The sequence below is a fragment of the Stegodyphus dumicola genome, chromosome X2 (genome assembly GCF_044657685.1).
Source record: "Stegodyphus dumicola isolate Sdum_Otavi_A_Nest chromosome X2, ASM4465768v1".
NCBI classification, from domain to species: domain Eukaryota; kingdom Metazoa; phylum Arthropoda; class Arachnida; order Araneae; family Eresidae; genus Stegodyphus; species Stegodyphus dumicola.
Genome location: NC_140781.1, coordinates 45,792,042 through 45,805,760, shown reverse-complemented (window position 1 = coordinate 45,805,760; position 13,719 = coordinate 45,792,042). Strand labels below are relative to the sequence as shown.

General features: G+C 34.1%; 1 protein-coding gene across 5 annotated transcripts in view; it reads left to right on the top strand.

Moving 5' to 3' along the window:
* The window catches only part of LOC118187367 (uncharacterized), a 781,272-nt gene that overhangs the window by 732,092 nt on the left and 35,461 nt on the right, over positions 1-13,719 (top strand). For all 5 annotated transcript variants that reach the window (XM_085810184.1, XM_085810185.1, XM_085810186.1 and 2 more), the window contains one exon: positions 12,830-13,017. In XM_085810184.1, the coding sequence (XP_085666310.1) occupies positions 12,830-13,017 (188 nt within the window). The remainder of the gene's footprint in view (positions 1-12,829; positions 13,018-13,719) is intronic.

Genomic DNA, 13,719 nt, shown 5'->3' with positions numbered 1-13,719 from the left:
TTTTTCATGTTTCCTGCTTTTCGTAATGACTCTATACATTAGCTTTATTTGCGCCTGAATAACAAATAAAACGTGATAAACTGCCCGAATCTAAATAAAAACAATGACTTTTTTTTTAATCTTTAGTTGAACCAAATTCCTTAACTAGCTGTTGAATCTATTTAGTACAAAATTTGTCAATCAGCCCATGGATTCTGCTAACTAGTTAAATTTACACAGGACTAAAAGTTCTCCATTGCTTACTAAATTTCTCAACGACCCCAGGTATGAATAAATTATCACAGCTACCGCAGCCTATTGAGTCGTTAAAAATAAACAAATAAATTCTAATTAGTCTGTTAAATGTTGTAATAAATAAATAATTCCTAATTAGTCTGTTAATTTAAATGTGAATCAGCTGAACCTGAAATTATGCCTTTCATTAGTGGATTCGCATTTCATCCATGAAGGACCGAACGTGAGATAGAGATTTAATTAAAATGTGTTAATATAAATAATAACTAGACACGTTCTACTTCTAATTATGAATATTTAGAGTAGACGCTCTTCGCATGTCGGAGATATCTAGATCCTTCAATATATACCTACCTACTACACGTAACAGTTTGATACTTTTATGATTTCTTTGTTTTTTTACTTTCAAATTTTTAAGCGTTCCATTTTTATTACGAGTATTGCCTCAGCAAATCGTCTTTCACGTCTTGCATTACAAAGCCTTTTATTTTAAAAGGAATGATTTTACATTACCTTTCTAATTGAAAAGTATGCATTATCGCGTAGTTTCCGAATCAGACAGCCGAAGAATGAATAAAAGCTTCTGATGAAGAAAACTTCCTATCATAGACAATAAATCCGTATGGAAGAAGATGGTTTTTATGGATGGAACGCTCTGAAGGAAGGCTAAGAAAAGAACAGAATGAGTAACGGAAAGAGGGGGAATTGTGCATCCTCCGACTCAGGCAATAATGATGTATATCGATTGAGCATAGATTAACAGTTTGCATCGAGAATAATTTTAAGAGAAACAAATGGTATAAAGAGGGAGAATAAGTTAAAAGAAAAATAATAATAGTTTTTTGGTACGTGAAATGCAGAAGAATTAGTGGAGAACAGAGGTAAGTTACTCAATTTCAGATGTATTTTGAAAAGCGTAATTGATGGAATCCATTTGTCGTTTATAATGGATTTATAGAAGTAAAAATATGATAGTGTGGTTTTACACATTTTTGTAATGTTTATTTGAAATTAAAAGCAAAGCAGTGACGTTTCGATATTGATCGCTTTCTAAAACTGTAGCTAATAAAACAAGACGGTTTATAAGTGAATTCCTTTTTTGATGTCTTCTCGTAAAGTAAAAGATTGAATAGTTACGCAGCTTTTTCATTGATAATTATATTAATCATTTCGTTTTGTTCCGTTTTATTTGATAAAGAGGGAATTTTCAACGGAAGATTTTGCATTATTTCTGCTAGTAGTAGATACAAGTGGGAAGAGGGGGCACGGCCGTCATATTAAACTCGATTTATAGAAAATATTCTTACACATGAGATTATTTATATTATAAATTTCTAATGCGTGATTGAATTGTATTTTCCCGGTGGGTTTATACCTGAAAGCTTATTTTTACTTAAATTTTTAGCACATGCTTTTAGGATAATTTAAAAAAATGCCTTAATTAGGGTTTTTTAAATTTCACCAAAGACTGTGTGTGAGTAATTATTCTTTGATTTTTGGCCGAGCGGTAATGGATAATTTCTGTTCACGTAAGTACTTTTATTACAAAGATTTTATCTTTTTTTAATATTAGATGTTACTTTCGTAAGCATTTTTAAAATTGTATCATTTTTAGTAGAATATTCACATCAAGATATGTGAAAGCAAATCGAAATTTAATTTCATTAAATTTCTAAATGTATTAAAATTTAAATTAATAAATAGTGCAAGTAAGAGAATTTCACTTTCATGGTGTCTTATGTCAACATAAATTAAACCGTTAAAAATATTTTTATTTCCGTTGAACAACATAATATTACGAATTTTGTAAATATGTCAGTAATTTTAGTGAAATAATATACGGAATTGTAATATTTTTTGTATAATGTAACATGAATTACTTGAAAGAGACGAAACTCTGCCGGAAAAATAAGATTACAGGGCAACATTGAGGTAAATAGCTATCTCGCTAAATTGGCGAGGGTTTGGGCGACTAAATTTTATCTCCAAATTTGGCGAGAAATCGCCAATAGTCGCCAAACTTGGTGATCGGACATTTTTGACCAGTCCCTGTTATAACTGTAATAGGTACTATAACTGAATAACTGTAATAGATCTCCATATGTAGTAATTGTAATCGTATCCATCCCTTATATGTAATTGTAATCGTATCCATCCCTTATATGTAATTGTAATCGTATCCATCCCTTATATGTAACTGTAATCGTATCCGTCCCTTATATGTAAATTTAACCGATATGCCTTCGAGTAATTTCGAGAAATTGAAGGTACTAGATATTTCTGAGCGGCCGAGGGAAAACTATATAAGGCCGAAGAGAGCATCAGTTCTCAGTCCTAGTCACATGACTCCCTCAGAAAAGTTCTGCACAAGACCACGAATACCGAAGCGTTAAGCTTGTCTCTTTGCGACCTCCCTACTGGAGCGCCAACTCATGTGATCAAGCAGGAACACTCATTCACGTTCAACTGCTATCGTAACACCGTTGCAATATGTTTCCTGCATGGTAACAAAACGGTTACCCCCTTTTTCATACGTTTCAACGTTTCCATCCTCACGGACTCCATCCCCGTAAGAATTACCACAGTCATGCGCCATAAAGGCAGAACTTATACTGAGCTGATAATGTCGCCCTTCGCGTGATAAATCAGTGATACTACACTACTGGTATAGTTTTCAGTTCAGAGTCGACTTCGGAGTATTGAGATATTTCCGTTTGAGCTTTGCTTTGTAAATCTGCTTTGCAGTGCGTTGTGTTTAACGTTCTTAGTAGTTAGAAGTGTAACTGCTGTAACGTCTCAAGCTATTTTATCGACCACCGCAAAGTTCTGAGAAAAAGAATGGCCACTTCGAAATTTCCCACGGACAGAGTTATTTCTTAACGAATTCTCGGAAAGATGAAGTGACCAGCAGTCACAAACAGAGTCGTAGCTAAGGTTTTCAGCGCCCAGGGGCAACTGAAGATTTCGCGCCCCCTACTTCTTGCCGAGGATGGAAAACATTTAATTCTAAAATGTCGTAACATCAATTTGGCGCCCCTTGGATTCTGCGCCCGGGGACAGATGTCCCCCCTTGCCTCCCTCTAGCTACGCTCCTGGTCACAAAATAATTTCAAGTTTTCATTCCTCTTATAGTTGTTCGAAGGGAGACATTGTTCTGTTCCCTTTCACCAGTTTATAGGAGCAGTGTCTCAGACCACTCGGTTTGAGTCCCCAGTTGGAACCGAAAAGTTCTCACGGACTTTTTCCCAGGCTGTCTTCATCATGTCCAGGTTTTAATCAAAGTGCTCTCGCCAATCAAGAGGCGCTTCTAGAAATTACGGACAAATTAGGAACCTGAATTTTTTTCCTACACGCCCAGGACAACTTGAACAAAATCATGGAACACAGTTCCAGAGAGAGGAGAGCGAGTGAGAGTAAGTCGCAGTATAGAGAGAGAAACTTTCTCTCGTGGTTTCCAGCTCTGGCAGAGCGATATTAGCATCTTTGCCAAGAGATTATAGCGAGGTAGCCGGGTTCGCCGCTACCTTACGGAGGAGCAACCTGCTCAGAACCAGTTCAGTCCGACAACCACGTAGAGAATCTATTAATTCTACCTAGCCTCATCTTGAACTATTTCCAAAGAAGAACTTTCACCTTGGCTCAATTCTAAACAGAATCCTTATCTACACCATCGAGTTGTTGACATAAATTTTTCCCTCACGCTACTGTGAGAACAATATGTTATAAGTTTACTTATTTTATTTTTTTGCATATACCCTATAGAAAGAACCCAAATAATTTATTTACGTTACCTCTTGCCTTCTGAATTCGTCACACTGCTGATTGCGCTTTGTGATACTCAGAATAGTTAACCATTATAACAATTAATTTCGATAAAGGAAAGAGCAGCAACGGAAACAAGCTTGTAATGCAGAGAAGTGAAAGTTGGTATGGTATGATTAATCGATCAAAGCCGTGAGGTATCTGCCCCATGGGGAGAGATGATTTTATGAGGGAAACTGTCTTTTATCTACGATACAGATGGGGAAAACCACGAAAACGCCGGTGCTACCAGCCCGTTTGCCGGGATTTGAGCACGGATCGAACTACCCGTGTTAAGCTACTTAAACGCTCAACCGCTGGTTAGCCGAAGCAAAAGAAGAACGCTGTGCCTTTATGATGAAGCCGAGGCTTAGAAGAAATTGGTTTTGATTCAGCTTTATTTTGATTGGTTCTATGCTTCAATCTGACCTGACCTGTTCAAGTTTTGGTTCACGAAATTTAAAACTATCATTGGTTGAAAAGCAAGTATGTACGTCATTGAAGTTATACAAGCAATATGAAACTGAATTACTTTTGAAATGACACAGTGTAGAAATATTCATTATGATGTAATTACATATTTATTATTTACTATTTTTAAATGGCAGAGGGAGGTAATTAAGTTAAAAAGAAGATTTAAGGGACTTCAGAAATGAAAATTAATATTCTATCTCATCTTTATGTATTTGGGCCCACCAGCGGCCGAGTGGTAAAGTCGCTGAACACTGGTAGTTCGGTCCGAGGTTCGAATCCCGCGAACGGGCTGGCTGCATGGGCGTTTTCGTGGTTTTCCCCATGTGTAACGTGTATACGAGCCAGTTTCCCTTAGAAAGTCCTCCACGAAGGCATCCCTCCTCTTAGGCAGAAAGCCCTCGAGGCTTTGCCATAATCTCACACACATCTTTATGTATTTATTTTGTCTTACATACATAACATCATTCTTTTTAGGAATACTTAACGAATTTAAGGGAATAAAGTACATATCTTAAGTACTATAAACACTGCTAAGTACTGCTTAAGATACCCACTAAGTATGCTCTAGCAAATACGAATTACGTGTTAACCAGAAAATTTCAGAAGGAAAGCGAATTTACGTGTGTACCAAAAAATTTCACTTGCTACCGAATATGAACTACGTATTGCCAAAAAACTTTCACGAGGAAAGGTTTAAAATTTAGAACCTGTTTTCTATATAATATCATTATTTATAGTATGTAGTAGCGGAAAACGTACTTATTTCTTTAATTCCTAATTTTACTATTTGAATTTTGTTTTTAATGATTGAATGAAATACGGGTGTGTACGTGATTATGGCAAAGCCTCGAGGGCTATCTGCTAAAGGGGAGGAATGCCTTCATGGAGGACTTTCTAAGGGAAACTGGCTCGTATACACGTTACACATGGGGAAAAACCACGAAAACGCCCATGCAGCCAGCCCGTTCGCGGGATTCGAACCTCGGACCTAACTACCATGTTCAGCGACTTTACCGCCTTTAAAGGGTTGAGAATTTAAAGTTGAAATATGTTAATTTAGTAGTTTAATAAATGTCTGCGTGACCAACAGTGGGATTTTTCTTTTATTTATTCAATATGAAAAAAAAAAAAAAAAAAAAAAAAAAACTAAAATGAGGAGACAACAGAAATATAAAACTTGATGCATGTAATTTTAGAACGCTGCTAAAATCTTGTGAATAAATTACAAGTTATATTAAATGTGATCTTAGAGATGTATGCAAATTTTTCTTATTAAAAATCCCTTCTTTAAAATTTTGATCCTCTATCAGGTATTTCTGCATTGCATATGTTTGCTCTTATGTAGCTGAAGTCACATATATAGAACCTTTAATGCCAAAAGGAAGTTTAAAATTCACGCATAGAAATGTTTTCTCTGATAATAGTAGCTGACAGTGAAATAACGCTTTAATTTGGAAGAAAATAGTAAAAAAAGTTAAAAGAAAAGATTTTTTTAAGTTAATTTTATAAAATAGACGTTTAAAATCCTTTTAAATATTTGTAACTCAATGCTCATATTTTATTCTTACCCAATTATTTTTACAGATGTGTTTTTGTTTTTCATTTACACATGAAAATGGCAATTTAATTTCAGTTAGCATTATCTTTTCTCTTGAAATTAATTTTGAAATGTTATTTAAAAAATAGAAGGGGATGTCTGTTATGAAAAGAAATAACACTTTCCTATTAAAAAAAATTAGTCTTGAGAGGAAAATGTGATACAAGAGACAAATACTAATCAAATTGTAGTTAATGCGTAAGCTTTATTTTGCTTGAGTAAGGTATACTCAGAACAATAAGAACAAATCTACAAAAGTTAGTTGCTGTAATATTTAATTCTTCTAAAGAATTGTAGAATTTTACTGAAAAATCTTATTAATGCTGTTCCAGACTGAAGACTAAATAAATAAGTAATGGTATCAGTTATTAATGCGTATGTTTCATTTTGTTTCAGTAAGATATGTTCGGAACAATAAGAAAAAAGTTACAAAAGTTAGTTGCTGCAATATTTAATTCTTTGAAACAGTTTTAGAAATTAAATGAATAATCTTATTAATGCTCTTCCAGACTGAAGACTAAGTTAATAAATAATGTTATGAGTTATTTTTTAATTACTTTTAAAGACTTCAAAATACCAAAAAAAAAAAAAAAAAGTATTTGTTAGCCTAATACGTAGGTAGTTGGTTACTTGCAAATAAATTACCGTATTTTGTTGTTATTGTGTTGATAATTGAGATTTATGTTATTAAATGAAAAATAGGCCTCCGAGAAAATGTTGGTCTCCGGTTACAGATTTTACAAATATAGGCACTTTATAAGTGCGTAATGTTGTATCCTTCATGGAAGGAGCTTGTCATTGGCCTAGCGGATAAAAAAACCACTAAACACTCATAGTTCGGCTTGGTTTCAAATCCCAGTGAGCGAGCAGGCTACATTGGAGTTACTGCGGTTTTCTTCATGTGTTATGTGAATAAGAGGCAGTTTCCCTTTAAAAAGAATTCCTCGAAGATATTTCTTCTCTTAGGCAGATAGTCCTACTGTGTTTTCTCATAAATTCAATCCAGACCTTGTCAGAAGTGACAAAACTAATGCAAAGAACGAATTACACCTGGGACCTTAAATCTGAACAAGACCAGTTAGCTTGAAACAAACGAATGTATTGTCTCACACATAACGATTCAGGAAAAAATCTCTCAGATCTCTTCTTGTAAGCAAAGACTTGCAAGAAGTACTGAAGTAAAAAAAGCTTTGCATTTTTTTCGGAAGGGGGGACAAAAACATCGTAACTCTATTTTATGTTTTAACGAACTTCCAGTTTAACGAACATTTTCGCGTGCTGTATGATTTGGTAGAATCAAGAGTACGCTTTTCTTTTATATTGATATATTCCTGTATAATTATACAGAAATTTACGGTTAAGTGACCAGAGTCATTGTTTTGAATAAAATGAAGCGTTTTTAAAATTAGCTTAGTAAGAATGTCCATCGAGTCAGTTCTCTCCCTCCCATCTTCATTTTAAATATTTACGAAAAAGTGTCAGTTTAGAGAAATGACTGAAACCTTTCAAACTCAAACGTGGTTTTTGTACCGCGCTGTTTAAAAAAAAAACTTTTTTTCTGTGCCTGTGTTTAACTTTATATTCATGCACCTCTGTTAGGTTGCAGCAAGACTGATGATGTGACATCAGTGACGTAAGATAGTCAATATGATTCACTCAAAAGTTTTGACTTCGAAAAATATTTTTTTTTTCTGGCGATTAGATCCAAATGGGTAGAGTTTTGTGTTTGTGCGAGTTTTTGCCCGACGACATCTTTACTCATGATAACGCTTACGTAAAATTATAAGACATAGTTTTTTAATTGACTGTTACTTTTATATAACATCAGGCTGAAAAGTTTTTAAATCCGATACTTAATTATGTTGTTACCACGGTTTGATTAAAACTAGAATTTGATAAGATCTGCCTGAAGACGCTATTCGCCCACATCATTCTTTATGAAAATAATGTATAACCAATTATAATTATTTATTGTCGTGTACTTAATTTTTGCGTAAGAAAATTTATAATCGGAAGGAGCAAGAAAAATTAAGTCCCCTTTTCTAATCACTCCCATAATGTAGTTCATTTGCTTCAGCTGAAACAAGAAGACGTTGTCTGTCACTGTGCATACGCGTGTTCTGACTTCAGACGCCTAATGCGAGATAACTCGTATTGCTTTTGGGCTTCCGAACTGTCTGCTGTTGTTGCACGTGACATAAAACCGTTTAGTTTCAAATATTTCGCACATGCATCACCACACTGTATTATATCACACGAAAGAAAAGTAAACAGAAGTTAGAAGAGCATGCAAATACAAGCTTGCATGAATAATTCAGAGTGGGAATTTTTCCTAGCTACCATAACAGATATTTATCAGAATTCTGTACATTTTTTTATTTTATTCCTGTAGAATAATAAGATTAAAGAAGTTTTTGTGAATTGATTTCGTATTATTTTATTAACAGATGAGTTTTAGTTTTTGTATTTCTCTTTGTCAATGCATAAATATCATTCTTACTGCAGGCGCTCAGTACTTATAATTAACATGTATCTGCACCAGCACATTCATCATTAATAGTACAAAGCTGGTGAGAGTATACTCGTAGTCATGCAGTGTCGGAATTCTGCTATGAATTATCTTCGTTGGCACTAAAACGTTGGCAGTCATCGTATAAAAATACTAAACATATCTTCTGCTTATGAAATAAAAACAATCCAACGTGCAAAATTTCATTTCTTCTAGTTTCTTTAGCAGTTTTGTTTAATATTTGTTCGCACATAGTTTTCAATTTTGTCTAGTAGTTTTCTAATGGTATTTCCTTATTCCTATTTTCCACCTTTTCCAAGCAAGAATCCGTTCTGCGCGTTCAGTTACAGCTGACTTTAAAATTTTCCATTTCCTGACCTTCATATTTCATCATCAACAGAAGATGGTAAACAGCAAAATTAAACTATATTAAATCTTTATTTTCTGTAATCATTTTATGGCACATATTTATGCATTGGATAGTTTAAGGTCCGTATATGTACTCACTTTATAATGTATCAAAATACCGTTGCAGTCTAATGAAACTAGCCATTCATAGCTTTCTAAGTTTACTGTATATTTTCTAATGCCTTGGACTAGACTGAAATAAGCTTAAACATAACGGGTTATTAAAATTCACTTTTAAGTTCTAGGCAAAATGTTTTTCTGAATATTGTTCGATGGAATCTGTCAACTTAAATTACTTAAAAGTAAACTGCAAAATTTAACTTCTCCAAAGCGGAAAGGTTAGATTTCTTTGTTTTTCATAATGTATCTCTTGAGAATACGAAACCTTAACAAATAATCGTAAATATGATGCATAAAACTTAACCAATTGAGTATTTTCTTTGCATTTACTTGCATTCGGAGTAAAATTAAGCTACATTATGCATTCAAAGAAGAATAATAAATGATACGATGAAACATATTTGAACGGTCTTTTTATCATAACGAGCAATAATAGATATTACCTTTAGTGGTAATTAGTAATACTTAGTTGAAAATTATCCGCGACATTTAACCATTTCGTCTTTTAAGTGCTCACTTTGATAAAGTCAGTTTTCATCCGAGCAAAGTGCTTTAATTTCCACATAATCTCTGGAGAACCGTTTTTACGAACAAAATCCTCGCCCTTCGCTGTATTAATTTAGACGTTCCCCTCTTATACCATTTACGAACAACAGTTCGGGAATAATAGTGCTTCGGTGTAAAGACTGCTGTAAAGAGGCTTTGTTTTTCTTGTTTCTTTCTTTCCTTATTATTCTCGACAGCGTAATATTTTATTCATGTCACTTAGCTGTTAACTTAATGCAGCCAAGTAAGGTGAAAGCGATTTTTTTAATATCCGCTTTTATCGTATTTTTCTTTTGTTCCAAGCCGATATGTTTTTCCGTTGTGCTCAGCGACATCCCATGAAATTGAATAAGAATTTAATTAATATCTTTTTTTTTTTTTCTTATCCGGACGACATATTACTTCAGAGATTTTCCCCTTCTTTGTGCTTCCTATTGTATTTGGTCCTTTTTTCCCCGACATGAGCTTCCAAGCTTTCTTACCGCCATAATTTGCTTTCAACAGAACTTTTTCCAAGAAAATAGTATCGATATTTTAAGAAAATTTTATTGCGCACTTAAGATATGATAATAGAACGAGAGAAACCTTTCTTTGTTTGCTATTCATCCTTTCCGATTACTCTAAAAACATAAAAATAAACAAAGAACCATTCAAGATATTCATCTTTCTTATTTTTTTCCCTCTCGCTCTAAAACATGTTTCGTCATAAATATTTCGCAAAGGCGTCTGGATTATTCCTGTTGATATGCGATGAAAGTCGAATTTCTTTCCTTTTTTTAACCAAGGTTTAATACTTTATAAAAGTCCTTATAATATCTCGGTGACTAGATGAGCTTTGGGTTAAATTAAATTAGTTTCTATCTGAATGGGGAAAAACGCTTATTATTAAGCAAGTTTCTGTTGCGGTATGTCCCCAGATATCAGTTAAATTCTCAAACATAAGTGGAGTGACAAAACTGCTGTTCCTGTTCCCGTAGAGATTTGACAAATAAAGCTGTAATATAATTATGAGAAGGATTTTTCTTCATTGATATGATGTGACTGAAGTCCTTTTTTAGTGATTTTAGAGATCGCTTTATTAACACCGCTGTTTTGTTATATGCTGTAGTACTTCCATTTGGAGAAGCTGACTACTTTCCAACGAATCTGTATCAGTATTATATGTGCATTCGTGCCCTCGTATCCGATGATTCAGTATCCGTTGTTTCACTTATCCGTGGTTTTGAGATCTAATCGATGGTTGGGGAAGGTATTTCAGTAAGTTCCGGAATGCAAGCGAAATGACAACAGGTATTAATGTAAACCGGAATACATTCCCAGTATTGTTTTCTACACATTTGCACACTCATTTAGAGCCGACGTAACTAATATGGAGAGGAACCGTTAGACTGTGAGCTCATGATCCATCTTGATGACGTTCGTCTGGCGCATAATGTTCCGGTTTGACTAGAAACTTTCACTCTGCCGATGTTCCGGTTTGATTAGAAACAAACTTTTCTCTGCCTCAGAATGGCAACAGTGAGAATTTGACTTTAGATTTGTTATGACGCAGCTAGAACGCTGCTCCTGAGATGTAACATTAGATTCGATTCTAGATTCTAGATTAGATTAATTTTAGTATTTTAATAAATCCTTTTAAAACTAGATTGAGTATTTGATCATAGAATTACAGCTGAACCACCGCTTGCAGAAATTTAGATGTGGCATTTAGATACGTCGTTAGATAGTTAGATGCGTAGGCAGCGACATTCGTGATTCGATTAGTGTACATTAGTGCGTACATAAACAAATCTAAAGTCAAGTTCTCACTGTTGCCATTCTGAGGCAGAGAAAAGTTTGCTTCTAATCAAACCGGAACATCGGCAGAGTGAAAAAAGTTTCTAGTCAAACCGGAACAATAACCTTCAAGGTTTTATGCCATTAAAAGTCAACCAACCAACCATCTTGATGATCATAAATCAGTTCTGCTGTCAGTGGTCAGAGAGTATCTGGCTTATATTTCTTTACGTACTCATACAACCTTCAAACTTTCTTCCCCTTTTGCATCTAGCATACACACTATTCTCGTTACTAACGTCATATTACAGATGTGCTACTCTTAAAAGTTCTTATTAAACACAAACCCTAAAACGTAAGGGCAGTGGATACTACAAATACTTTGAAATTACATGTGTACTCTTCAGTGTTCAGAAAATGATTTATTGTTATTTGTGTTTGCCTTATAAACATTATGTTATGTTGCTTATTAAAAAATTTACGTTTCTATCTCCCTTATCTTTTATGAATATGGATAAAGTTAAAATGTCAGAATACCTCACTTTCGTAGGCAACGAGAGAGAGAGTATACTGAATTTTACATTATATTTTACGTTTCTTTATTTATCAGTACAATACATAGTGTATTGTAATGACCAGAATACACTATTGTTAATTAATTTGATATAAACTTTAATTATGGATATTACATGAATATTCTGCTTTTATGTGAAGTTCACAATTATTCGCTGTTTTTTATATCCGAGGAATAATTTTAACGTCCTATAACGTATTACCCACGGATACAGAGGCATTACTGTAAACACACATAAGGCGATTGCTTTCGGACAGTGTTGGGAAACGTTATGTTTCTAAGTGGTAGCCTGTTTATTTATCGTTGAGCTAGATTTTAATTCTCTTAAGCATAAACGACATTTCTTTTGCCGTTTTTATTTGCCTTTATTTATTTATATATTAATAAGCGAGTTAGGAAACATATATTTTACCCCGGAATTGGAGAAATTTGTTACGTAGTGTAATGTTACAGCTTCTTCCCTTTCTGTTTGCTTCATTTTTTTTTATTTCAGTAGGAAATTCGTGACTAAATTCACTAACTTTGCAAACAAAAATTACAGTGGTTCTTTCTCAATAACATAATGTTGTTTTATTTCTCGAAAAGTAATTTAGAAAAATCTTACTTTGTTTCGAGAAAGAATTCTCAAGAAGAAATACTACATGTGAATGCAACTAAATTGTGTTTGTTTTTTCATGCGATTCTGAGAAGGTACAACGTAAAAGCCTTCACAAATTATGTACTTCTGTTTTGTTGAAGATTCAGAAGTTAAAGGTGACGTATAAATCTCTAAAAGTGTCATTAATTTCAGATGTCACCACTTCAAGTTTGGAGTGGTTTGCCTCCTCTAATTCCTATGCCAAGCAGTCCGTTGACACAGTCTCGCCTAGGTCCGAGTCCTTCTGGAGGAAATCGCAGCCCTACACCCAGTAAATCTACAGATGCAGACGCCCCTTTAAATCTCAGCAAGCCAAAAGCATCAGGCAGCAATGCAAGCAGGTAAGATATAGCAGATAATTTTTGTAGTAGAGTCCCGTACAAAGGTTTGAACTGCAAAATGTGGAAAGCAAGCAGGTCTATAGATATTGGATATTGAATCAAAAACAGCTTCTTTAATTAACTCAGTTATTTATCCGTTGACAAGCGAGTTCAAACTCTGAATAAAATGTTTTTTAACCAGCCTTGTCTGAAGTTACGTACTTCCAGTGTTATCTCTGCAAATAAGCAATGTATTCTTAAGATATAATGAAACCAAAATTGGAGCCGTTTCAGAAAATGAGCGAATGTGTTACAAAATTCTCCAGAATCCAAGTAGCTAGAGTTTAAACACACTTGAAGTGCATTAAGTACATAATTGGAAGTACGTAATTTCTGACAAAAGTTGGTGCAAAATACATTTTACATGAACAAACACCTCTTTTCGTAAGAACTTTATATAAGAGCCTTGAAGAATGATATTTTGAGTTAGGAAGAAAGCCTTTTCATGTGCATTTCACTTTTTCACTTACTAATTTCAAGGTTTTCCACACAGATATATATGAACCGTGTAAATACTGCGTAGTTTGAAATTTGTGAAAAGCTTATTAGCTATGCATGCATAAAGCCGACTGCTGGATACTGAATTTGGAGCACCGGAATAAAGCACGGAAACAAAAAGTAACACAGTTTATTTTACAAATTCCTTAATATAAAAATGCTGAA